The sequence below is a fragment of the Anguilla rostrata genome, chromosome 3 (genome assembly GCF_018555375.3).
Source record: "Anguilla rostrata isolate EN2019 chromosome 3, ASM1855537v3, whole genome shotgun sequence".
Lineage (NCBI taxonomy): Eukaryota > Metazoa > Chordata > Actinopteri > Anguilliformes > Anguillidae > Anguilla > Anguilla rostrata.
The window spans coordinates 67,908,966-67,936,226 of NC_057935.1; the positions used below are offsets into that span (position 1 = coordinate 67,908,966).

Below are 27,261 nucleotides of genomic sequence, written 5' to 3' on the forward strand. Positions count from 1 at the left end.
GACTCTCTCTTTGTCACTCTCTCTGCCTCTCTCTCTTTCAAACACACACATACACACACAAGCAGACTCTCTCTGTCTCTCTCTTTCTCTGTCTCAGACAAACACACTCACACAGTCTCTCAGTGTCTCTCTTTCTCTGTCTTGCGCGCACACACACACAGGCAGACTCTCTCAGTGTCTCTCTGTCTCTGTCTCGCACACACACACACACACACTCACACACACACACACACACACGCAGTTTTAGGAGCCTACCCCTGAGTGAACCCTAACGGATGCCCGTTCGGCCGGTTTATTATAACGGAGAGCCAGTTTAAGGTTTACTGCTGTTCCGCTTCCTTTCTGGCTGCATGTTTTTTTTTTACAGTGTTACAGGGATAGTGGCTGGACCTGTAATAGGGGGCTGCGGGTTTGAATACAGCTTTACACTGCTACATAAGGGGATTATATATCAGGTGCAAGCCATGCCAGTCCACCCTGTAGCAGAGTGAACGCTAAGCAAATAAACAGCCATCTTCTGTTCCCTGGATGGAAAGTGAATTAGGGGGTATGGTTAAGATAGCGTGTGTATTTGGCTGTACGAGAGCATAACTTGATTTATGAGGTAATGCTACCACCCCCCCCCCCCCTCTAATAGATGCCCTGGATGTGTACAGTTGAGATGTTGAGATGGATTTGGGCCAGGTCGTTTCCTGGAATGGTGTGTGGCGTATCATTGCCTTCCGGTGTCTGGACCTGTCCCCTAAATCAGAGTACAGATGAGACGCACATGCCCAGTCTCGCACACACACATACGCACGCGCACACACACACACACACACACACAGACACGCACACACACACACACACACACACACACGTGCTTGTATGTCCGTAAACAGGCTCTGTGTTTGTACGCACACGTTCTGCTTTGTTTGCGTGCTTTTGCACAGCTGGACCGCACAGTCCAGGAGGCTTGCGCTGGCGCGTGTGCGTGTGCGTGTGCGTGAGGGTGTGCGTGTGTCTGTGTGTGTGTGTGCGTGTGTCTGTGTGTGTGTCTGTGTGTGTGTGTGTGTCTGTGTGTGTGTGTGTGTGTGTGTGTCTGTGTCTGTGTCTGTGTGTGTGTGTGTGTGTGTGTGTGTGTGTGTGGTGTGTGTGTGTGTGTGTCTGTGTGTGTGTCTGTGTGTCTGTGTGTGTGTGTGTGTGCGTGCGTGCTTGCGCGCACGTGTGCGTGTGCGCGTGCGTGTGTGTGTGTGTGTGTGTGCGCGTGTGTGTGCGTGTGCGCGTGTGCGTGCGTGTGCATGCATGCGTGTGTGTGTGTGTGTGTGTGTATGGGGTTCTCCCAGTTCAACAGCGGCGAGTTCCGGATGATCCTCCACAGGGAGGGAATGACTGGGGGGTTACGCGGGACAGGCCTGAGGAGCCCCTGGCTCACCGTATCCCAAAGAGGGCCGTGTTATTCACCGGCGCCCCGTGGGACTGGAATTCCTCGGGGTTCGTTCCTGGATTTCAATTTTCATTTTCCAGACTCGACCGCGCTGGAATTTCACAAATCGCCTGTTCCGTCTAGCGTGTCGCTCCTTGAGCGTCCTGACGAGGGAAAGCACAGCGCAAGCAGAAAAACAGCGTCAAGCCTGGGCAGGATATCTCTTTACTGCTCACACGCATCCTCTCTGGGTTTAGCCCCACAGCTGCTAGAGCTGGGTTTTTTGTGAACACGAATGCGGGCAGTTTCTGGCAACGTAAATATATACATGCTGCTGTGTGGTACCTAAAATTACCTACATTTTTTAAAAAACACTGTTAAAATAAGAACTGTTGGAGAAGAGGCGGTATGCTGTCTGTTTTCAGTTTTTTCAGGATTCAGGCCAGATTGCCGGTTATTTACTATGGAGGGACCTAAATGACGTCGTTCGGCTTTGTTTTTATTGCTGGCCTGTTCAATGCGAGGGCGTGGCCTGGATCCGGGCAGCACTGAACAGCGTGTCTCTTCAGTAACCGCTGTGTGGGTTTCACGGAGACAAAAAACAAGGAGACATAACGTCCCGTCTCTCCTTCAGAGATGCTTAACGAGGTTTAATTGGCCGCGCGCATGCCTCTGATACGCGGTCTCGGTCTGAACGCATTCCGCTCCTGTGCCGTTGCCGTCTGTGTTAGCTTCGCTTCCCGGCACTGTGTGTGATCGCCATCAATCCATTTTCGCAGAGAAGGAAGAGAGGAGGAAATTGGAAGATTGAGAATAGGAGCGGGGGGGGGGGGGGTTGCTGGAAAGTTCCCCACTGGGCACTCACTCCATCAAAAACTTTCTCTCTGCTGTCTCACTTTCCATCTCTTCTTGCTCCCCTCGTCTTTTTTTCTGCCTCTTCAGATGGGAACAGCAACTGCAGACTGTTTGTGTTCCTGTGTGCGTTTCTGTGTACGCGTGTTTCCATGCCTGCCTGTCCATATGTTTCGCCCGCATCTGGAAATATAGAGTTGGGATTCTTCCCTTTTTTTCTCCCTTTTTCTCTTTTTTCCCCCCTCTTTCCTCCAGTGTCTGAAGTGCTCCCCTCTCTCTCAAAGCGCATCAGAGGACATTTGTTTTTCTCTTTAAATTATGGGGAAAGGAGAAAGAGGAAAAAAAAAATCTGGATGCAATTTGGAGCCGTTTCCCTCCCTGTGCTTTTCGGGAGGAATGCGCGTGGTTTAATAAAAGCCGCGTCGTCCCCGTGTTCGGTGCGTCCGCTCTCGTGCCGCCGCGTCCGCGCTCGTTCGTCTTTTCCGGATCACTGTAGCTTTAAGGTCGCGCTGGCTGCGGCATTGGCGTGGGAATGGTGCTGCTTGCCATTCGCGAGACCGCGTTCCAGGATTTTCGGTTTTCGTTGCCGAAAAGCGCGTAGTCTGCCTCGGAGAGAAACGAGATGTTACAGGAAAAAAAAGACGTTGTCCGTGACTGACGGTAAACGGGGAAAAAAAGTTAGTTGCAAAGAGCCTTCTCGGTTACTGTTTTTGGATGCACTCGCGCGATTTGCGGTTAGCCTGCTCCTTTTAGGAATTCAGTTAAGCTCTCGCAAAGTCTTTTTATTGGTAGGACTGACTTCTGAGAAATCAGTCCCAAACGGCTGGATGGAGCTGCCATCAGTTTGGATCATTTAAAAATTATTGTCTCCCTACCGGTTTATGAAGGCCTACGTGCGTTTTTCATTTTGTTAAAATTGTCAAAATTAAAATGATTAAAAAGAGATGGCAACTTACTTTCTACCCCCCCCCCCCAATTTGTCTTTTAAGGTGTAAGGTCACAAATGTGTCATTAGAATGTTCTTAACTGAACATTCTAATGCTGATGTAACAATCAGTACTTGTAACCGAGTTCTAGAACACTAGGAAGAAAAAAAAAAAAACCGTGCTCTTCAAAGGGCTACGTTAGCATGCGTGCTGCGCCTCAGACAGCAAACGTGGCTGTGTGGCCGGTAAGGGGACCGGCGAAAGTGAGGACCTTAGTGAGTGAGCGACTTAGTTGAGTTACTGAGCGTGCGGTGGAGGGAGGAGAGGGGAGAGTGAGTGACTGAGCATGCGGTGGAGGGAGGAGAGGGGAGAGTGAGTGACTGAGCGTGCGGTGGAGGGAGGAGAGGGAGAGTGAGTGACTGAGCGTGCGGTGGAGGGAGGAGAGGGAAGAGTGTATGTTTCCCAGTCCAGGTGTTCGTTGTGCCGCAGGGGGGCTTGTGACCGTGCTGGCGGAACGGGACCGGGGTCAGATTGCAGATCGCTCTCTTTGATGAGACCCGGGGCAGCTGTGAATCAGGGGAACGGCGACAGTTGGTCTCAGCGACCGCGTCTCAGCGACCGTGTCGTGCCAGCGAGTTAAAAGCGTCGCCCCTCCCCCCCCCCGCCCCCCCTTTTTTTTTTTTTATTGCGCGCTCCGGGATGAAGGGAGTCCACAGGCCTGTTTTTGGCCCGGCCAGTCCTTTGTCCTTGGCTCCTGCTGGTCAGCTGTTACTCCGCCGGTCCTCTGCTTCCTGTGCACTTTATCCATTTATTTATACTTGGATTTATTTGCGCAGTGAAGCCATTTGGGAATTACCCCCCCCCCCCCCCCCCCCCTGGCCCAATCCCAGTTTCCTAAATGACATCACTTCCTTTCTCAGCAGTGGTTCAGCTCAGGATGTGCTCTCTTCCCAGGGCCTCCATCGCATCCTGTCACTCCCACGCACGCCAGCGCTCCAGAGCCCCGCCCACTTCACACTCGCCCCCCCACACGTGCGGCAGAGGATCCGCGCGTCGGCCTGTGCACACGCGCTCGCTCCCTCTGCGCTCAGCGGTACTCTTTAAGGACACGTTAAGCGAGAGTCTTTGTCCGAGACTGGCTCTGTTTAAGAAAGAAAAAAAACATTCTGAAGGAGCCCATTCACTCTGGGCTGTTTCTCCAGAATCGCTCTGTGTCTGTGTGTGCAGTATGTGGCCACATCCTGCTGGTCTGGATGGACACGAGTGCGCACACACACACACACACAACACCACACTCCCACACCCAGCACATACCCCACACACACACACCCCTCCCACCTCATCTCACACACACCACACTCATTCTACACAGACAACCACACACACACCCCACCATTCCTATCTTCACAACAACACCAACAACACCAACAACCTGTCCCACACACACTCTTCTCACGACCACACACACACACTCATTCTCACACAGACATACCCACACACGCACTCTCTCTCACACACACACACACACACACACACTTGTCACGCTGAAGAATGGGAGCTGTGCAGAGCATGTACTCGCCCAGCAGCTTTATTTGTCTTTGATTGACTCTTGAAGGGGGAGGGGTTAAGGTGCTTGGGCTTCTGTCCCAGGCAAACACTGCCAGAGCGGGCCGGCATACCAGCCCTGGGCCAGATGGATTCTGGGATAGCAGTCAGAAAAGGCTTTGATGATGGCCGAGGCTAGGGGTCAGGGGGAGACGGGGCAGGTTACAGTTTAACCGGGACTTGGCGGAGAGGGCGACTGATTGACAGACAGACCCTCTCCTGCCCCCGTGTTGCGGTCTCCCGTCAGTGCTGGGGGGGGGGGCGTGCGGCATGTCTTTCTCCTCCCCCCGTCGAGAGCGATCAACGTGTCGGGGCGTGCGACGTGACGGCGACACGCTCCCGCCTGCGGAGAATGCGGTCGAACCCGCAGCGTCACGCTGCCGCCCGTCGAACGACCGGAGAACGCCAGCTTGGCACTGAGCGGGGCGTTGGTACGAAGCCAGACGCCGCTTTCCCGGTGGCACGAGCAGCGCCCGTCGATGGAGTGAGCTCCCGCCCGTAGCTGTATTGAGCGAGCGCCCGCAGCTGGAGCGAACTAGTGCCCGTAGCTGGAGCGAGCTAGCGCCCGTAGCTGGAGCGAGCTAGCGCCCGTAGCTGGAGCGAGCTAGCGCCCGTAGCTGGAGCGAGCTAGCGCCCGTAGCTGGAGCGAGCTAGCGCCCGTAGCTGGCGTGCAGTGCAGGGGGTGGTGTTTCGTCTTTCGTCATTTGGTTCGACAGCGAGGGAAATGCAAACGCAACAGGCCGTAAGCGCATGCCTGTGGCCAGGCGAGGTGGGCAGATGACCCTGCGTTCCCACAGCTACAAAGGGCTTAACACGGTGCTGTGTCCAACTGCTGACCCCCTGACCTTTCACCCCTGAGGTCGCCGGGTCACGGGGTCAGCCTCTCGGGGTGGCAGCTTCCTGATACCTATCCCTTTCACGCATGTTGTGAAGAGGTGATCAGCATGTCTTTAGTGCAGATTGGAAAGGCATTATGGGATAAATAATTACGCGTCTGCCCTAGCACCTGTAACGCGTCTGGCCTCTACATTACATTACCTTACATTACAGGCATTTAGCAGACGCTCTTACCCAGAACGACTTACACAACTTTTACATAGCATTTTTACATTGTATCCACTTATACAGCTGGATGCATACTGAAGCAATGCAGGTTAAGTACCTTGCTCAGGGGTACAACGGCAGTGTCCTACCCAGGAATCAAACCTGCAACCTTTCGGTTACAAGCCCAGTTCCTTACCCACTGCTATACTGCCGCCTCTAACACGTGCAGCGCGTGCACGCAGGTACACACAGAGTTTCTGAAACGTTCTGAGCGCACAGACCGAGAGCTGGCTTATCTAATTGGAAGTGGGGGATGTTTGTCGGGAAAGGGCGAGAGAGGTGTTTTTACTCCGATAACGCGGGTTTTTGCCGCTCGCGGCATTCCGGCTCGGACTCTCGCTTTCGCCGAGTGCGGAGCGGCGGGAGGGGAGGGGCAGCCCGTCGGCCAATCGGAGCCGGCCACGGCATCGGGAGGCCCGTGCACTTAAACACGCCTGTTGCCGGGCGGTAATTACACGCAGAGAGAGAGAGAGAGAGAGAGAGAGAGAGAGAGGGCCGCTCGCTGTTGTTGTGTCACGGCTGTTTGCGTAGCCCTTAGCTCTCGGCTGGCTCCCCCCCCCCATTAAGGAAAACAGCCCCGTTTTTGATGAGGCTGAACGGGCCCAGATTGACCCCCCCCACCCCACCCCACCCCCACCCCGGGGCTTTTTCCCCTTCCTGCTCGTTTGGGACGGTAGCGGGCCGGGTGTTTTCGGACGGAAAGGAGGGCCGTAATTTGATTCGGGTCCATCCCTCTTCCTGCCCCTGGGTTGCCGGCGGTGATGTAATGGCAGTGCGGAGCCCCGCCCCGCTCCCCGCTCCTCGGCCGGGTCTTGGGGGAGCGCTCAGGACCCTTTGCGTAACGGCTGGCCAGGGAAATGAGGAATTCCGTCCATCTCGGACATTTCCTGTTCAGATAACCCCCCCCCCCCATCCACACACACACACACACACACACACACACTCTCGCAGCACGCACGGACGTGGCTGCTTCGTTATTCAGCTCGTTTTGTTTTTCGGATACACAAGTTTTACTCGAGGCGTAATTTCTGTGTTCTCGTACTTGGGATTAATCATTCCCCGAGCGTTAGAAGTCGCAGTTTTCCCCCCTTCTCAAAGGGGCTCTTTGAAGTGTGACTCAGTTCGGTCGAACCGCAGTGTGGTTTGCCTTTATAAGTGCTGCTTTGAGGGGGGGTTGGGGTGGGGTGGGGGGGGGGACTTTTTCAGTTACAGCGATCTGGGAATGTTCAGTGTCAAAAAAGCGTCTGGTCGCGCTTGCTTGCCTAATGTGTTGAGCACGAGTGCAATGTGATTAGATTAGAAGAGACCGTGATTCGGCAAAGCTGCGTATGGAATTCGTTGGCAATCGTGTTTCAGTGCTGTGGTAATTACAGCAAAGTAGGTAAACAGTCTCAACTCTTACATGTCAGTTGGAGGTCATCGTGTGTGTGTGCGCATGCTGGGCGCGCATGTATGTCTGTGTGCATGCATGCTGTGTGTGCATGCGGTGCACGCATGTGTGTGCATGTGTGTGTGACTGTGGGCCCGTGTGTGCAAGAGAGAGACTGTATCTCGATTTAAAGTTTCACGCTGAAGCCAGGTGACCGGGTCTGTGGAGCTGGACGCAGTGTGCGTTTGCGTTAATCGCTTCACGCTCTTCCGGAGATGGAAATGCTTAAAAGTTTACTTTTGCAGTCACGGCTGGGGAACACTGATCCTGGAAAAATGCTCGAAGGTCAGGTCAAGCTAGTTGTGGTGTTGCTAGTGTCTTCCACAGGTATTAATGGACAAAGGGGAAAGAGCAACTGTGGGCAGTCATGTTTGTGTGAATGTGTAGGATATCCAGGTATGTGACAGGTTGTCTAATCCAGAACTATTTATATGTACTGGACTCATGAATCCGTATTCAGGGGTGCTCAGGCACCTAGTAACCTAAACGCAAAATATCCCTACCTGATGCCTTCTGGTCTCAGAGCTCTTTCCTGTCCTGCTCTCCACCGATAAGCACACAGGACTTTGGAGTGCAGGGGGCAGAAGGATGGCATTATGGGAAGAGATGGAGGGGAGGAAGCTGAGCGAGCTGACAGGAGAGCAGCTGTGACGGCGTACGACGGTCCAGCCTGTCCTGACAGCAGCAGACCCCTCACCAGCCCTCCCCCCCCCCCACCCCACCCCGCCCCGGGTCTGGAACGTGTCACTTTGAGATTGTGAAGAGGCTCTCCTCAGCTGTTAGCATGTGTGTGTGTGGCACGTGTCCCCCTCCAGACCTATTCGGAGACCGCCCCCCCGTACCCCCTCGCGCCCCTGCCCCCCAGCACCCCCTCACCCCCCGCTCACGCCCCTTTCGAGGCAGGGAGCCGCTCTAATTTGTGCGCCAGGGCAGACCCGGCCCACACCCAGGCCCGGCTAAACTGGGCCCAAATCACAGGCTTTGGAACCACAGGGAGGTAATTATAGCACAGCTCCCTGAGAACCTGCTCTTAATTCCCCCCCCCCCTCCGTCGCACCCGATGCCTTCCCTCACTCTCTCGCTCTCTCTCTGTTTCTCTAAGAAACACTGTCTTTGAGCCGCCTAGGAATAGACAAGAAAAACACGAGCAGTTTGGCAGGCTGTGATGAGTAGAAAGAACAGGGTGGAGGGACACGCAAAGGCGGGGTGGCGTTGGGGGGGGGATTGGGTGTACCAGCTCTGTCCTCCATCTTTCCTTCCTATCATTGGCTCACTCCATTCCCCTTCCTGTTACAGTTACAGTAGGTTCAGCAGGCTCGGTTCAGTCTGTGCAGTGACACACGTGCCTCCATGTATTCAAATGCTACTGTCTTAGGGCACTGAGGTGAAGCCACTCTCTCTGCTCTCACCCCCGGTCACCTCAGCAGGTTTGGAGCTGGTTTGCATCTGTAGTACGCTGAGTGTGTACCGACGCCACATGACTTTGGCAGGAAGCCAGAGGCCCCGTGAACAAAATAACATGCGCAGAAACCGACCTGACAACCCCCCCCTCCCTCCCCTCCCCAGGTTAATAACAGAAAAAACTGAACAAGGATAGGTTCTGGCATTTTCCGGCATCGCAGGGGCCGATGATGCCTGCTTGCGCATTAGTTATAATGGTAGAGAGTCCGGCCCTTGGTTTCTTCCCATTTTATATTAATCCTTTGAAGAGCAGGTTTGTTTTAAGAATGTGTTTTTATTTTTCCAAAATTCTAAGTCAGTGTTCTAGAACTCCACTGCTTCCAAATTAGCAGCAGCGATTGTGACATCAGCATTTGAATGTCCAGTTAAGAACATTCTGATCACACATTTGTGACCTCACGCGTGACATTGAAGGGTTAAAGATGAGCTTCTGTGGGCCCCGTTGTTTGCAGTGAAAGTCTTCAGACCTGCAGTTATCATCAGTCAGTGCGGTGTTTACGTTTCGTCAGGGACTGAAACCGCTGTGCTTCGGTTTTCAAACCTGATCTCTTTAAAACGTGGCGTATAATAAACAAAGCAGGCCGCTGGCTAACATGGGCCCTGTCAAACTGCTGAGGTCTTTATCCTTTGTCCTTATAACTTTAAGTAGGGCACGTAAACTTTTCCGCCCTCGGATTGCTCTTTCGGGCTAAATTTATATTTGTATGTACGACCTTTAGCCGGAAAAAGAGGGTGTAGGCTTGGAAACTTAAATTAAAAAGAATGTATGGCATCACAAGAAATGCATTTAAAGGGATCGTCCCGTGTTATTTCAAAATCTCTTGAATTTCTAAGCCAAAAGTAGACTGTAGTATTTCCGTGCTGTAATTTAGAAGACAAACATCGGTTAGTCTGTGCAATCGTGCGAACATTAAGAAAGGCACAGACGACTAGTCACCCGTTACAGGAGTTTCTGCCAGTCGTTGGAGAGCCGTGGCAGAAAAGTTTCTGTTGCAATAGATCTGCGTAGCTTGTCTTCCCACAGATGAGAGAGCTGGCCCCTCCCACTTTCGAGTCTAAAATATATCACTGGATGTTCTAATTGAACCGTTGTCATTAAACGCATGCCGGCTGGGTTGGTCGAGCCCTTGTTACGGTGTTGCTATGGAGTCGGAAAGGAAGTGAGGTCAGGCTTTATCAGGAGGTGATGATTTGTTTGGGAAAGCACCTTTTGAAAAGCTCTGCTTCCAGACACGGTCTGTACCCGAGCGATTGTGTGGGAGCGCGTCCGGCCAGCCTCTCTGTGGGAGAGCCAATGAGCAGGGCCCGGCTGAACCCTGACGCTGGCCTTCCTCTCTGTGTGTTTGTCTGTGTGCGCCCACCTGCAGTACAGACCTACAGTGTTGACTTTACTCTTGCTATTGAGCAGAGCTTAGGTAGGCGACCCGTCTTATCAGTAACCGCACTGCACCGTTTCCTGATGTTTGAAACACTTCAGAATTATAGGAAGACTGTCGATGCAAACGGAGGTGAGAACCGGAAGGCCGTTTCTACTTTTCGTGCCGTGTTTTCATATCAGATTTGACCTCGGAGATGAACGTGGATGCGTTATGGAAGCAGTGAGATCGCTTCCCTTCTCGTCTCTGATTGGTTTAGAGCCGCTTGACCCCTCGATCGCTCAGCAAGACCCTGCTGACGCGGCGGTCTGTGGCCGCACACGTCCGTCTGTCCGTCTGTCTGCTGAGGTGTCTGTCTGTAGTCTGCCTTCAGGCTGTTGCAGTCTGTCTGTCTGTCCGTCTGCAGTATCTGTCTTTGGTCTGTGAATCTGTCAGTGGAATTTCAGTGGTGTCCACATTGTCAAACCAGCAGGAGTGCAGCAGTGATTGTGGATAACAGAAGGAAAGCTCTCTGCGGTATGCGCTACTTGTATCATGTGTCAGGTTGAACTGGTTAGGTTCTGTACTGCAGCCAGAGTTTAAAAGAGTTCATAAAGTAAAGGTCCTCCCCTGTATTTTGTTCCAGTCACCTGGATTTGATAATTTGCACAATTCTTCAGACAGGAGGTGGAACTAATTAGCGAAATCAGCCGGCTGAGTTCATGGGTGGAAGAAACAAATAACAGGACTTTTATTTTCTGGCCCCTGGACTTTCCACCTCTGGCTGTAGCACACACACTGGTATGTTATCACAGTTTTTTCTGTGTGTTATTGCAAAGACCCTGTACCCCTTCATGTGTTTTTCTGGATAAGGCGGGGGGTAGTGTGGGGTTGCTGGTGGGTATCACAGTCTGGTACAGCCCAGCCAGTCTTGACTTCTGGGGCTGTGATTGACACAGATTGGGGCCGTCTGTTTGAGCAACTCCAAGAAGATTAGAGGATTAGCCTTTTCTGTATTGTAGCTCGGCCATTCGAGCAGGCTAATTGGCGGTGCGCGGTATTGGGTGAGTATCGTAAAGCGTGACCTCCTTCGTGTCACTCTGAGGCTTGAGATGAGGAACGCTGCGGGCCTTCCCGGAAGAGGCGTCGTGTTTGAGTGAAAGGTTTTGTGCGCGCCGGTCCGGGTGACGGAGTTCATGTTGCGCTGCACGGTCTGTTTGGACAGAGCGCACGTGCTGTTTGTCGAGGTGTTGCCAAAATGTTGATGAGGGTGGGGTGGTGCGGAGGGGGGGGGGGGTGGGGATTGCAAAACCTGCTGCGGCAGCGTATTTCACGGCTGTGGGGACTCCTGCTGGGGGCATGCGGGGGCCGGTTCGTTGTTTCTGTTGAAGAGCGGGCGGCGGAGGCGGCGGATGCTGCGGGTCGCGTGTCTCTGAGATAGCGCCACGCGTCGCAGTGTTCGGTTCGTGCGGCCTTTCCTTCCACACGCTGAATTAATCGTGGAAAAACCGTTAGCCCGCCTCGCGGCATTCCTCTCGCATTGTGTGTTCCTTTCTGACGTTGTGCAAACATTCTGCAGGTTGGGAAACTGACTGAGCCAACAAAGGGGAGGAGGAGGAGGACTAGGACGACCATTGAGATTTGCCTGCTGCTCTGTGCCTGAACTTAGTTTCGTAACGTTGGGCCTTGACATATTTGACGGATGAATTACTGCTCGGTTGAGTTATTGCGGGGGTTACCATCAGTCTCCAGCAGAGGGCGCTGTCCTATAGCAGTTAACCTCTCACGCAGCAGGAGGGATGTCTCTTAGGCTGGCACAGTGGATGGAACAGTGGTATCCGCACTCGCTCGCAGAGAGCTGCAGGCTGTGCAGGTGGCCATTATCATTCGCCATTTAATCGAGCAATTAAAGCTCTTTACACAGTTTCCCTCTCAATTCCCCCTCGCTTGGTTTTCCTGGGTCAAAATCGGTCGGTGACTGTTTTAAGCAAAACCAGCGTCAACTGCAGCCCCTCCTGCTGTGAGTAGCACTGGTGTAGAGCACCAGGCCTGTATCTTGCGTGCGTGTACGTGTGTAACTACGCTACGTGTGTATTTTTCTTTAAAGCCTTCTGCACCCATGGCTGGTTGAGGTATGAAAGGGGTCTAAAATGTCTGTGAAAAACTGTCAGTTTTTAAAAATGAATTCATGTCTGAGGGCAGTTTTTATTTAGAACTGTTGCATGGCTGTAACGGAGTAGTGTATGGGAGTAGTATGCGGACTCACACTGTATTAATAGCGCATTGTTTCCCAGCTTCCTGTTCCATTCAGACAGGGAGGACTGGGCACAGCTATACATGCACACATTCACTCAGACACACACAGACACACATGCAAGCACACACGCACACATACACACACGCACATTCTGTTTCTCTCTTACACACGCATGCACACATGCGCGCGCACACACACACGCACACTCCGTCTCTCTCTCACACGCACATGCACACACACGTGCACATTCTCTCTCTCTCACACACACACACACAGACGCGCACACACACACACAGACATGCACACTGTCTCTCTCTCTCACACACACACACACACACACAGACGCACACACGCGCTCTCTCACTCCACCCTGCTCCTACGAGGGCCCTCTGGAAGTTTGTAAACCGCGTCTGCATCGTTTCCCCGACGGGTGCTTAGCGAGCGTATTGAATAAAAGCAAACACCTGGTCTCCTGTTAGTCAACAGGGCTTTCATACGGCTGCGCAGCTTCCTGCAGCTCCAGCGCCGCTCAGTGGAAATTGGCTCGCGTTTTGGCAGAAGGCCTCTTTCGCTCCCGGCTGTATTAATCACAAAATGGCTCATGGAAAAGCATTGTGGTGGTGGTGCTGGTGGGGGGGAGGGTGATTACTGTGTGACTTTGTCAGCAAGTAACCTACCTGGAATACCTGCTTGAAACAAGTAATTACTGTTGCTGTTCCATTACACATAATGAAATTCACAACATTGCTAATGTTGTTAGCATTAACATTAGCATCATTGCTGTCAGGCTGTCATAGTTTTGCTGAGTAATGTACAGTGTTCAGAGCTCTGTCAGCCTCTTCTATTTTTTGAACTTGTAGAGTTATTTTGTCTATGATGTGCAAGGTGTGTAGTATCTGTTGTAGTGGTAAGAATCTTCTCTCTTGTCATGGTCCAGAAATTACCCATAATCGCCGTGGTGATATGGGGATTCTGTGGCACGCTGGTCAGGATTGGCTGAGCTTGTCCGGGCCAGTACCTTGTTACCTGGCAACAGCGGGTGGTTTTTTAAATGATCAGTTCTGATTGGCTGATTGACCCGTCCGTCCCTGTGCGTTTCAGATGGAGCAGCTTTCGGACGATGAGCTGGACCACGCCGCGGAGGAGGACAGCGACAAGGAGGATCAGGACCTGGACAAGATGTTTGGAGCCTGGCTGGGGGAGCTGGATAAGCTGACACAGGTGTGCATGGCAACCGTATCTTAGCAACCGCGCGACGACGGCGGCGACCGTGCGACAGATCGGCGGAGCTGGGTGTCGCCGGTACCGAAATAGACAATGCACAAAAAAAAAAAACGATTGTGATGGAGAATAGTTGTGGTTGTGACGATGAACAATTCTCTGCTGTTGTTTGCTTGGGAAGAGAGCTGTAATAACATGTTCTAAATTGGGGTGACAATTTGCGAGACCCAAACAGTGTGACAAGAAAAGTTGACCTTTTAAATTCATTAGACCCACAGGAGATGGATACAATCATGTTGACAGATGTAAGCATTTCTAGATATCTAGATGGACACATGAATTGGTAGAGATGCGTAGGTCGGTAGGTGGTAGGTCGGTATGGAGGTAATCATGGAAATGGCTCTGTCAGTTTAAATTGCAGTTTTCCACACACGCTGACTTTTGAATAGCAGATCATGTAGCAGTTTCATGAAATATTTCACTTAGTTTTAAAACTGCTAGAACTGTCAGCTGGGCCACCGCTGCTGCTAAAGTAATCAGGACCTTTCAGAAGCAGCCCCCCCCCCCCCCCCCCTCCCCCCCCCCCTCCCCAAACGCAGAGAGGCTGTAAAGATGAAGGGGGGGGAACTGGTCTGACCCGTGTCTCCCGCAGAGCCTGGATGATGGAAAGCCAGAGAAGGTGCAGAAGGCCCCCCTCAGACAGGAGACCAACCTGGCCAACTTCTCCTACCGCTTCTCCATGTACAACATCAACGGTGAGCGGAACCGCGAGCGAACGACGCGCTCTCTCCCCCCCGCCCCACCTGGCGTACCGTCAGAGGGGGACCGATGGGCCATCTGATAATGCGATCTCGAGCTCCGTGGCTTTTGTTTTGGGTCGCTTCTGTGTTTGTTTTAATGTTCTGTTAAAGAAACCACTTCAGGGGTTTGATCTCTTGTACTGAATGACCCACTTCAGGTGGTTTGATCTCTTGTACTAAGTGAACCATTTTATGGGTTGATCTCTTGTACTAAGTGAACCACTTTGTGGGTTAATCTCTTGCACTAAGTGAACCACTTTATGGGTTGATCTCTTGTACTAAGTGAACCACTTTGTGGGTTAATCTCTTGCACTAAGTGAACCACTTTATGGGTTAATCTCTTGTACTAAGTGAACCACTTTATGGGTTAATCTCTTGTACTAAGTGAACCACTTTATGGGTTTGATCTCTTGTACTAAGTGAACCGCTTCATGGGATTGATCTCTTGTACGGCAGAGAGGCAGGTCTAATGCTTAGAGCTTTCTGGTGTAGATTATTTTTTGTTTGTGGCGCTAAATGTCTGTGTTGCCGTGGTTTCAGAGGCGCTGAACCAGGGCGACGCGGTGGACCTGGACGCCCTGATGGCGGACCTGTGCTCCATAGAGCAGGAGCTGAGCAGCATCAGCAAGCCCCACGGCGGAGCGGGGGGGTCCCGCCTGGGCGTGCCGGGGGGGGAGGCCAAGCTCCGGCAGAAACCCCCGCCGGGGCGGAGCGGGAGCGCCAAGCACGGGGGCGGGGGGGGCAGCAGCGGCGGGAGCAGCAGCGGCGGGAGCAGCGCCCGGGCCTCGCCCTCCTCCACGGTGCGGGGCGGGAGCAGCCACGCCCGCCCGCTGGCCTCCAACCTCTCCCTGGACGACATCACGGCCCAGCTGGAGCAGGCCTCGCTCAGCATGGACGAGGCGGCTCGCCAGAGCTCCTCCCCCACCTCGGCGGGACCCGCCCCCGTCTCCGTCTCCCTCGCCTCCGCCGCCGCCTCCTCGTCCTCCTCCTCCTCCTCCACCTCCACCTCGGCCGCCACGCTCCGCCGGCCCTCTTCCTCCTCCTCATCCTCGCACCACCGCCGGACGGGCTCGGCCGGCACGGTCAGCGACCACGACGTGCGGTCCATCGGAAACTCCTCCCGCTCCAGCATTAACTCCGCCTCCGCCTCCAGCATGGACTCGCTGGACATCGACAAGGTGCTCCGCCCGCCCGAAATGGACGGGGTGCAGTGTCCCTCCGCCCAGCAGCAGCCCTCCCAGGGACAGCCCAGCACAGAGGTACGGCTGCCCCGCCCACCAGTCCTCCGCGCTGCCGCCAGCTATCCCACAATCCCTCCCTGTTCCCTCAGGTTCCCTTTTCTGTAATCACTCAACACCATTTCCTCCACAGCGGAGCGAATGAGTCTCCCAGTGTCTGCAGGAGGCTGGGTCTGATACTTGATGGGCTTTTTGGGGTTTTGGTCCGTCTCTGAAGGCACCTGAGGGGCTCCTTGAGTTTCTCAGGTCTTCCAAGAGTCTTGTTTTTTCCGTGCAGTGGGTCTATCGGCACAGTGAGAATGTGACCGAACTGTTGATGGTATACGGTGTCCACACGCTGGTTACTAGGTGTAGCGATAATGTCTGAGTCCTTTCCGTCCGTCGTTAGCGAGAACGCAGATGTGGAAGATGGCGACTGTGTTTCCCTGGATCAGCTGGAATGCTTTGTAATATTAAAAGAAGAAGAAAGAAAAAGCCGCTGGCCACATTTTCCCTGCAGATCAACCCCATCATTTGTGTTCATTGAAGTTTTGGCTGAAAATACGGTGCTTGGCAACAGCCTAGATAATGACGGCCATCTGCTGGGGTAGCAAGGCTGTCTTTAACAGTAACTTGTGGGGAGAATTTGAGCTTTATCCTTAAAAAATGAATAATCTGTAAGGATCTCGACTGAATCGGGTCTCTGAATAGATCTAAAGTACACGCACACACGCACACACACACACACGCACAGACGCACACACACACGCACAGACACACAGACGCACACATGCACCCACATTAAGAATGATTCCCAGAAGTGAGATTCAGGTCACCTGTCACTGTTCCCTGAGGGCATCAAAATACCCTGAAGTGGAACGTCTGATTGGCCAGTGATGAGTTTCGTTCACAGAAAACAGGATTAACGTTGCTGTCTTGTTAGATCGTCACTGTGCTGAACTGCAGCCAGCAGGTTTCTTTTCCTTTAAAACACGTACTTTAAGGAAGGATCTGTGTGGTTTATTGCTCAAAGTAAAAACATGCTCCTTTTGTGGTGATGATTACACTGGCACACACACGCACACTGCTGCAAGCGTACCTACGTCATTCTGCTTTTGGACTTTTCAGAGGGCGATACTGCAAGCTTGCGTCTGGCACCCTGTCCGCTGCAGTAGAGTGAGAGCAGAGGAAGAGTGGGAGTGAATGTGCGTTATCCTGAGATGAGTCAGAACACGTGGGCGCGTCAGAATGGCTGCTGGGGGGGGGGGTAGATGGATGAATGGATGGGGTGGGGGTGGAGGATGAATGGATCGGGGTTCTCCCAATGGACCCTGCCCCGCAAGTCCAAAACGGAGCGGTGTCTTCCACGGGCAGGTCCCGAGATCCTGATCAACCCCCCCCCCACCTCGCCCCGCCCGGTTTCAAGCCCAAATCCTAAAATCCAGATTAAACTTTAAAAAAAAAATTAAAAAAAAAAATTAAAAAAAAAACCCTCAACAGCCCCGCTGGCCAAATGGGAGTCTATTAGAGTTCACTCTGGGCTAGGCTCCTAAACCTGTGTGTCTCCCAGCTGGAGAGGGAGAGAGAGAGGAGGGGGGGAGGGAGAGAGAGGAGAGGAGAGGAGGAGAAAAGAGGGTGATGAAGTAAGAGGGAGGAGACGAAGAGAGGGAAAGGGGTAGGAGGAGAGAGAGAGGGGGAAGGGGGAGAGAGAGAGAGAGAGAAGGAGAGACAGGGGGACGTGAGAGCAGAGTGAGGGAGAGAAAGAGAGGGGTAGAGAGGGGGGAAAGGGGGGGGAGAGAGAGAGGGAGAGAGGGAGAGACGGGGGACAGTGAGAGACAGAGAGAGAGGGAGAGAAAGAGAGGGGTAGAGAGGGAGAAAGAGGGAGAAAGAGGGAGAGTCACCACATGCACAGGATTACACCGAATGGACTCATTCTGATTGCATCTCGATGCCAAAAAAAAAAAAAAACAGGCCAGCTGCAAATCCACTCTGTCGTCGACTGTAGAATCCATTACCCAGTTGTTAAACACATTGATATACAATAATTCAATAAGATTTTTGCCACTGTTGACCTATAGTGTTTTCACACTGAGTTGGTTTCATTGGAAGTTGTTTCCACATATGGAACCCGTGTTCTCTGGAGCAGGGCTGCCTAACCTTGTTACTGTAGATCTGCCCTCCTGTAGGTTTTCACTCCAGCCCTGACAAAGCGCACCTCATTCAACAGCTAGAGATCTCCTTGAGCTGCTAATGAATAGAATCAGGTGCGACAAATTAGGGTTGAAATGAAAACCTCCAGGACGGTAGGTCAGGAACCCGGGTTGGGCAGCCCTGGGTCTAGCTGCTGAATGAGGTGTGCTTTGTTAGGGCTGGAGTGAAAACCTGCCGGATGGACCTCCCTGCTCTGAAGAAGCTCGGCAGGGGCTGTGTTTTTGTATTCACGGCCCTGATGGTGCTATGCTCTTCAGCCACTTGAGAGTGTGGGGCTCAGTGCCATGGTGGCTGGGTCACCTTGGCCTGTCAGTACCCCCCCCCTCCTCCCACAACCCCCCCCGGCAGAGCGGCTCCTCACAGGAGCTCGTCTCCCCGTTTGTAACTCCGCCCCCTGGAGTATGCCGCCCTGTGCGCTGGGGGTCAGGTGACGCGTTGCGGGGGAGGCCAGCCGCTCTCTCTCTCTCTCTCTATGTAATGGCGTTTGTCTGCGAGGGGGGAGGTTCGCCCCCACACATGCTCAAACGATCGCGTGCATTTTGGGGAGGTCCGAGTTGCGTTTGAAGCGTTCCGCGGCCTTGGAGCGCGGGATGGGTGCGCGGGTCCAGTTCGGTGTTGGGTCTGAGGTCTCCTCCCTCCTCCACTTCCTGAATAGCCGCTGCATGATTGGTGGAATGCCCTGTCATTCACCTCGGTGTCAGACACACAGACGTATTTATGTTCACCCTGCATGTGGACGTATTTTTTTTTTTGGCCTTGCACTGAAAAATACAACATGTATGCATGTATGCCTGTTGTATCTTTTGGGCAGTGAAGAGAAAAGGTAGCATGCTTGGAATGATCTGCTTAACATTTGTTGTTGCTGTTGCTGCTGTCTTCCAGACCTGGGTCAAATACGTATTTGTTTTTGGATTCAAATACTTTTCTGTGCTCTGTTGATCTTGCCTGGTGTAATTGAGCCTGCCAATATGACCAGAAGGCGGGGTTTGCACATTTTGAGAGTATTTAATTGGTTCCAATACACCAGTCGAGATCAGTAAAGCGTAGTAAAGTATTTGAATCCAAAACACATACGTATTTGACCCAGGTCTGCAGTCTACTCCAGGCTGCCGGGATGCCTTGTTGCACTAACCCCCGCCCCCCTTGCATACACACACACACACACACACACTACACACACGCACAGCCCAGCAGCAGCTAGGTCTCTCTCAACATGATTACACACACACGTGCCGCATCAATCTGCCCAAACTGCCAGGGGACTTAATCACACCCAGAGGAGGAAACTCCTCTCAGTTAATGAAGAACAGGAAAGAGCCTTTAAGCAGTAAAAGCAGTCAGGCGTTTTTCCAGGAGTTTCGCGCTGACGCTTGTTTCTGCGTCAGCACGGAAGTGGGCAGAGGGGAGGGGAGGACACTGAGATTATGAAGGTGTCCCAGCGGAGCTGTCCGAAAGAGTGGGGGGGGGGCACGGGGTGTCCTGAGACTCCCTTTGGAGCGAATGTACGGGCACAGTGGGACAGTAGGAACAGTGCAGCTTTTTGTGCTGATGCTTGTGTCTTTTCTATGCCCACCAATCACTGAAAAGTCAGACATGTGACCAGTCTTTACATTCAGTTTGCATTATACATTCATTTGTAATGACGATTTTCAAAATTAGTTTCTTTTGTCCTATTTCGTACACCTGACACATAAGAAAGTCAGAGATGCAGTGTGGCACGAGCATGTAGTCTCACAAATACACTTACCTGAATAGTCACTTACCTGCTCATCTTCACAGAGTGGCTGTACTTCCTTCCCTCCCTCCCTCCTTTCCCCCCTCCCTCCATCACTCCCTCCCTCACTCTTGTCTTCTTGCATGCTGAAACGATTTGTTTTTGCATCCTGTTTCTCTTCTTCTTTTGATTTGTCCTCTCCCACCCTCCCCCCACCCCCCCTCACTGGCCCTACACATCTCACACTCCCTCCTTCCCAGCATGCCTTGCTGCGATGGCCCGGCGGTAAGCAGGCCAGACGGCACCTTGACTTTGCCTCGCAGGAAGTGGAAGTGGACTTGAGCACTGTAAGTCTGTGTGCGTGGCGCGGATTCACTTGCGTCTCACAGCCTGAGTGGACCCCTTTGCACAAGCCGGCAAATTCTTAACGCTTCGTCAGATTTGTTTATGTTTTTCTGAGTCAGGCAATAACCTTTGTGTTCCCTCTTTAATGCTATGTACTAAAATACGTATAACTCTTAAGCATCGAAGCATCCAAGTTAATGGATTGTACTGTATTACTTCAAAACCATGTCTGTCTGTCTCTTTGTGTCTGTCTGTCTTTGTGTGTGTCTGTGTGTGCTGTGTGTGTTGTGGTGTGTGTGAGACATTGAGATCTCTGGCTCTCATAGTCCCATTTCATGTGGAAGGTTCAGGATAATTAGAGCTTTGGAGAAACTAAACGTTTAATGTTCTGATATTTTGACATAGACACCAGTAACGAATAGGGAGGGTTTTCTGAACTTTGTAAAACTGAATCAGAATTTTGGGCCCAGCTCTTCTGTGATTGGGCATGTTCTCTGACTGACATTGTGAAGTCACGTGACGGCAAAACCATGGCTGTACCCACAGGTGTCCTTATCTCCTGAGCCTGGAGTCTTTAAATCCGGAAGAAGTTTTATTCATCCATCACAATTACTAGATGTCTGACATCTAACTAAGATTTTCAAACTGATCTTGACTGCTTCTACATTTAAATCATTTAAATCATTTAAACCAAATGCGCTTGTCATAATCTGCTGTACATCCACCATGTGCTGTAATTTACAGTGTAGGGAATCAGCCTGTTTGTAACCAGAAACCCTGATCCCATTGGAAAGAGCTCAAATGGTTCAGCCTGTAGAGGTGTGTTCAAGGTCAGGGTCTTTGATGGATGCTTTAAGACTAGATTCATGTATGAATAATTTATAAACTGCACTCGTGTGCGTGTGTGTGTGTGTGTGCGTGTGTGTCTGTGTGTCTCTGTCAGTCTGTCTGTTTGTATGTCTCTGTCTGCCTGCCTGTCTGTCTCTCTCTCGCTCTCTCTCTCTCTCTCTGACTTTTTGTCTGTCTATCTGTCTGTCTCTGCCTTTCTGTCTGTCTTTTGGTCTGTCTGTCTGTCTGTTTCTGTCTGTCTGTCTCTCTCTCTCTCTGCCTTTCTGTCTGTCTGCCTGTCGTTTCTGTCTGTCTCTCTCTCTCTCTGCCTTTCTGTCTCTGTCGGTCTGTCTGTCTGTCTGTCTCTCTGTCTGCCTGTCTGTTTCTGTGTCTGTCTGTCTCTCTCTCTCTCTCTCTGCCTTTCTGTCTTTGTCTGTCTGCCTGTCAAATTCAAATTCAAATTCAAAATGCTTTATTGGCATGAAATACACTTGTACTTATTGCCAAAGCGTACACATAGAAACAGGAACAGGAAACATGAAATACGAACAACATTGTGGAAACGACAACAATGCAATCAACAGTGTGGCAATGGCCACAACGAGTAGGCTATACAATAATAACAATAATAAAATCATGACAATAATAATAATAACAATAATAATAATAATAATAATGTAAAAAAATAATTAAAAAATTTTTTAAAAAAAAGATAGAAATTTATAAATAATTAAAATAAATATATTTGTGGTGGTCAACCAGTGTCCCTCAGATTATGGCAGGCCGAGATGTACTTTGCTGCTAGTGGAGCTGTTGGCCTTTCTCCTAGCAGGATTTGCATTTTTTCCTCAATTGTTTGGGAAAGGAAGTCTTTTATAATTAGAGAAAATTTGTTGTAATAATGTGTCCTAATTTCTGAATATTTTTCACAATGCAGGAGAAAGTGCATCTCTGTTTCCACCTCTCCTGTCTTACAGTGACCACATATACGTTGTTCTTTTGGTAACCATGTATTCCGGTGTCTGCCTTTTTCAATTGCAAGTGCGTGGTCACTGAGCCTGTACTTGGTCAGGATCTGCCTCTGCTTTGTATCTCTGACAGAGAAGAGATATTCAGCCAATTTGTAGTCTCTTTTTAGGGTCCGATAGCAATCTAGTTTGTTTTGTGTTTTGGTTACATTATCCCAATATTCCAGATAAGAGATTTTGGTCTGTTTCATTACTTGGTTTACTTTGATTTGTTGGTAAGCAGTGCTGGTATGAAGCTGGTCTGTGATTTGTGTTAGTTGGGTTAATGGGTTAGTCAGCTTCATTACCAGCTGACTGAGGGGACTCTTTTCATGACTGAGCTCTTGGGCTTTCATTGCCTTAAATTGCAATGTGTCTTGCCTGTCTCTCTCTCTCTCTCTCTGCCTTTCTGACTCTGTCTATCTGTTTCTGTGTGCCCGTGAGACATTGAGACTCCCGGCCGTCTCCTCCAGTGAGCGAGGGTGAGAGATCCGTGTCTGTCCGGCTCTGTGGAAGTGTCACATGGTTTCAGGCACAGGTTGTTCTCCGGGGCGGTTCAGTCTGATTGGACGCATTGGGCAGCCGGCAGTAAACACATGAATAATATAACAGAGCCGCAGCACGGTGCCCTGGGGACCCACACAGTTTCGTGCCCGTCATCCTGCGAACAGTAACAATATAACCCTACAAAAGGGCTGTGGGGCTGTGTGTGGAGGAGAGCAGCGTGTGCCGTCTGTCTAATGGGGGCGATGGGAGGGGGGGCGGTAATCAGATCGTCCGTTTTAATAGCGTTAGCCGGTTCACCACTTCTGTGGGTGTCGGGCAGCTCAGAGTTCGAGGAAGAGGAAGAGGAGGTGCGTTTCCTGAGCCCAATCAAATCCTACCTTATACCAAGTGCTCCCAAATGTTATCAAATGAAGCATGTCACTGCATCTGCCACGTAACCCGCGAAATGTTAGATAAGTTACGTACATTTCATAAAATAAAATAAAAAATAAAAAAAGGTTGCTAATTATGTTACCTTAGCGGAACACGGAACACTAGTGTTAGTGTACTGTTTTGACAGGTGGATTATGTGTGTGTTCGGGGTTTTAATGATGAACTGGACTGTTGCTTTATGACATTGCTACTGCTCTAAGGGGGGTGAGAAACGAGATCACTCTCCTTCGCCAAATTGTTTCTCGGGGCGCAGTCGGTGCCCAGATCAGCTCTGGACTTCTCTGCTTCCACCCTTTTTCGAGAGATCGAATGCATTTTTTTAAAAAATTCATTGATAATCATTGCACTGATATCTCTGTCTGTTTTTCTCTCCTGGTTTTCTGCTCCAAGCACTCCTATCTGGACAGGGAAACCTCGCTCATTCTGAGAAACATGGCCGGAAAGCCCTCTCACTTGCTGACCAAGGTGACGCATCCTTCGCTTGTTCCTTCCTCCTTCCTGTCTTCGATTCTGCCTGCCTGCCTGCCCTCCCTCCTTTCCCTATTGGCTGATTGTAACCCCACCCCCCCCGCCACCTGCCAGTGCCCCCCCCCTTCCCCCCCCCCGCTCACAGGTGGTTCTGCGGCGTGACAGCATGTTGCCGTCGACGACAGGCGCGGTCTGGCTTTCACAAAGCTGTAGCGCGAAAGGGGAGTGGCCTCTCCCGTTCCTATCCCGCTCTCTCTACGCCCGCTGTGCTCCCGCTGCCTCTCTCTCTCTCTCTCTCTCTCTCTCTCTCTCTCTCTCTCATGCACTCTATCTCCTGCCCACCTCTTGTCTGGAACGCCCCCCCCCTTAGCTTTCAGAAACTGGTGTTTTTCCAGTTTGCCCTTGCGCCCCCCCCCCCCCTCCAGGTTTCAGTGTTGGCCCCTCGTGTTCTGGACTGCAAATATGTACAGAGTGATGCAACTTCCACTCCTACGCATTACTGTGTATATATTAGAGCCTGCCTTTAATTAATAACTACAGGATTGTTAATTAAACTAAAAGCGTTCATGCGTTTGACGTTGACTGAAGCATGTGAATGCTGCTCGCATACCCCAGGGTATGAAGCATGAAGGCATGCCGGCGTTCGCCGTGGCAACGTGCGCTTGGACTCAACCTGTCTTTTACCTGCAGTTCCGCTGCGTTCGCCAGCGAGGGGCGGGGTTTGTTGGTGGGGTGTGGGGTCGTTTTGGCGGGTGTGGGGGTGTGGGGGAGTGTGGTTGGCATTTTGGGTCCTCTAGGTTTTTTGGTGGGGTTTAAGAAGACCATTCACACTGGTGTTTTTGGGACCTGAAGATGATGTGTGCTGATTGGACAGACATCATCCGCTGTGTGTGTGTGTGTGTGTGTGTGTGGAAGTGCGGTGTGTGATGTCATGAACCGGCCCCCGCAGTCTCTCTCCCTCAGCAGAGACTGGGGGGGGGAGGAGGGGGTGCAGCAGGTCTGACGGGACGGACAGGAGACAGGTGGTACACAGGGGCCAGCAGCAGTGTTTCTGTGTGGGCAGGTGGGACCCCACGGGGGGCGGGTCAGGTTACGTCCGCGGGGAGAGGTCCGGGGGCCTTGAGGAGAGACGACGTGCCCGGGGGGGGGGGGGGGAGCCCTCTGGGGGTGGGGCGGGTAAACCGATACACCAAAGACCTTTGACCTTCTTCGTGGGACAGTGACTGCATGGGACGGTGGGAAAACTGGACACCGCAATACAGACCCTGTGACTGAGCCACCCTGGATCAGCCATCGGCCCAGTTTACACCGGAGTCCGCTGTGGAGCTGGGGAGCAGTGCTGTGGTTGGGGTCGGGAGGGGGCGTAGCCTTTGGAGTCATTTGGCTTGTGCACTTTTGGGCTGTTGTCCAATGAGGTCACTTCCTTTTTGAGTCTCCCTCTGCATCGTACTGTAAACTCTCTGAACTGAAAGAAGTGTCCTTAAATGCCTCCAGTGCTCCCATCCTCCTCCTCCTCCTCCTCACATGCCCAGTTAATGGCAGATCTTTTCCCATCATGCCTTGAGATACAGCACCCGGCATGGTTATCCCAAACTCTCCAAGATAACTGTGTAGTCTGCTGATTTCAGTTCTATTTCTTTTTTTTCTATTTCTGTATTCCATCACTTAAAAATTATAAATTTTAAAATTGACATACAGATTTATTTTGCAATATCTTTCTTATCCACATTTTGCAGTTTATTTATTTTTTTTGGCAAAAATGATTGCAAAATGGTTGTTTATGGAGATCCAACAACCACTTCCAGGTGAAAGTCCCCATATATTATACATCACTGTGAATTCTCTCTGGGCAGACGGAATCCTAATTGGTCCGTGAGGCAGGCAAGCACATCAGATCTAGGAGCAGTGTTTTGTTTATTACATTACAGGCATTTAGCAGACGCTCTTATCCAGAGCGACTTACACAACTTTTTTTTACATTGTATCCATTTATACAGCTGGATATATACTGAAGCAATGCAGGTTAAGTACCTTGCTCAAGGGCACAACGGCAGTGTCCTTACCCGGGAATCGAACCTGCGACCTTTCGGTTACAAGTCTAGTTCCTTACCCACTGTGCTACACTCCGTCCATTCAGTTTATGAAAGATGAATGCGGTATTCTGAATGTTTAGTCTTCCTGTGCCCCGTCTTACGAGCAATCCCTGCGTGTGCCCCTGCTCACTGTAATAGGAAACCCTGTAGCGGTTTGCTTAATGAGCTCCTCTGTTTATCTCGTGGCATTTTCGAATAATTATCAACCCAATCAGACGCCCGTTGGTGTCGGAGAGAGTGTTTGCCCCGGGAGTAGGATTTTCCTGCGGCTCATCTCTAAATTAAAAACGACAAACCGGGCCAAATCCATATTTAATGTTCTGGCGGATGACCTAGCCTCTCGTCCGTAGCCTCGCAGAGATGTGCCCTCTCTCTTTCCAGGTGATGTACCTGTGTAGACATGCGGAGTGTAGCATATGGGAGAGCTTCAGTGTGTCAGTGTTACACTGGTGAGCGTATAGGAGAGCTTCAGTGTGTCAGTGTTACACTGGTGAGCGTATAGGAGAGCTTCAGTGTGTCAGTGTTACACTGGTGAGCGTATAGGAGAGCTTCAGTGTGTCAGTGTTACACTGGTCAGAGTGTATAGGAGAGCTTCAGTGTGTCAGTGTTACTCTGGTGAGCGTATAGGAGAGCTTCAGTGTGTCAGTGTTACACTGGTCAGAGTGTATAGGAGAGCGTTAGTGTGTCAGTGTGCTATACTTTTCTGAGCACCGTGCGTGTCACAGACTGAGGCCTTGTCCCACTTTTCCTCAGTCTTACGCGATTCCCAATATCGGGATGCCAGAAATTAGCATCTTCCCAAGCAAGCTTGTTTTTTTTTTCTAGCATGCGTAGCAATGCTGCCGTTTTTCTGTCACGATAGGGCAGGCAAATGAAGTTCAGTGCTTTAAGGAGGCAGAAAGGCCCGTTTCCCAGATCCCTGGGGTTTCTATATCAAATGCAGAAGCCTGTCTGTCAGGGCTTTCTGTGAGCCTGCCACCTCAGCTCTTTGGCAGCGCGGTAAACTGTGTTATTATGAGTGTAATCCCCCCCCCCCCCTTTAGCCACATTACCTCTTACACCCCTGAACAGCTGGTCAGCGTGTGTTTGTTTGTGAATTTCATTTCGCTGTTGCTAAGGGGGGGGGGGGGGGGAGGCAGTTGCTGAAGGAGGGGGGGGGGGGGGGGTCTGATAAGAGGCTTTGACCTTATTTTGTAAACACCCCCGCCCCAGATTTTCCTCATCCAGCCCCAGTTTTGCTACTGAAATCCGGCACCCTTCTTTCAGTCTGACTGAGAAGGGGGGGCGTCAGTTCCCCTTGCCCTGATTGGGCGGGGGTAGGGGACAGCAGTGTACCCCCTTTACACCCCCTTTTCTCCTTGGAGCCAGCTCCCGCAGGCCTGTTTGTGAGGGGATTACTCTCTCTGACTCGACAGGCTCCCCAGGCCCTGCAGCTGTTAAAGGAGAGGGAGGGAGGGAGGGAGAGAGAGAGAGAGAGAGTGGGAGGAGGGGAGGGGTGGGTCACCATTCTCCCCCTGGTAGTGTGTTAGCAGAGTGGAGTGGGAGCTTGACACAGTTTTTTTTTCCCTCTCTCTCTCCTGCTCTTTCTGGTTCTCTCTTACCCTCTCTCTCTCTCTCTCTCTCTCTCTCTCTCTCTCTAGCTCTGCTCTCTCTCTCTCTCTGACTGCGCTGAAGTGATGCTCTGCTCTCTGGCCGTTGGTCTTCACACGCGCCTGACCTGGAGCGCGTGTGCGTGTTCGTGAGCGTCTGCGTGTGCGTGAGCGTGTTCGCGTCGCCTGTCGTTCTCAGGCCGCTGTTCACCTGTCAGGGCCAATGAGGAGGAGGCGGGCGAGAGGGGAGGCGTCGTTTGAGCCTCACCACGCATAACTCCGGGAGCTCGTCCGTTTTTTGCTTTCTCACTTTCCCCTTTGGAGGACTGAGCCGTACTTCTCTGCCGTTTGTGCTGGGGTGGCTGTGCCGGGTCGTATCCCGGTATGATTTCACCGAGTTTACCGGCATTTTTATGATCAGCTGGGCTGGTGGCA

General features: G+C 51.6%; 1 protein-coding gene across 1 annotated transcript in view; it reads left to right on the top strand.

The window, feature by feature from the left end:
- Positions 1-27,261, top strand: part of raph1a (Ras association (RalGDS/AF-6) and pleckstrin homology domains 1a) — an 88,357-nt gene that overhangs the window by 39,377 nt on the left and 21,719 nt on the right. Inside the window, 4 exon segments of the mRNA XM_064329472.1 lie at positions 13,496-13,615; positions 14,268-14,370; positions 14,956-15,674; positions 23,067-23,141. Coding sequence (XP_064185542.1) covers positions 13,496-13,615; positions 14,268-14,370; positions 14,956-15,674; positions 23,067-23,141 — 1,017 coding nt within the window.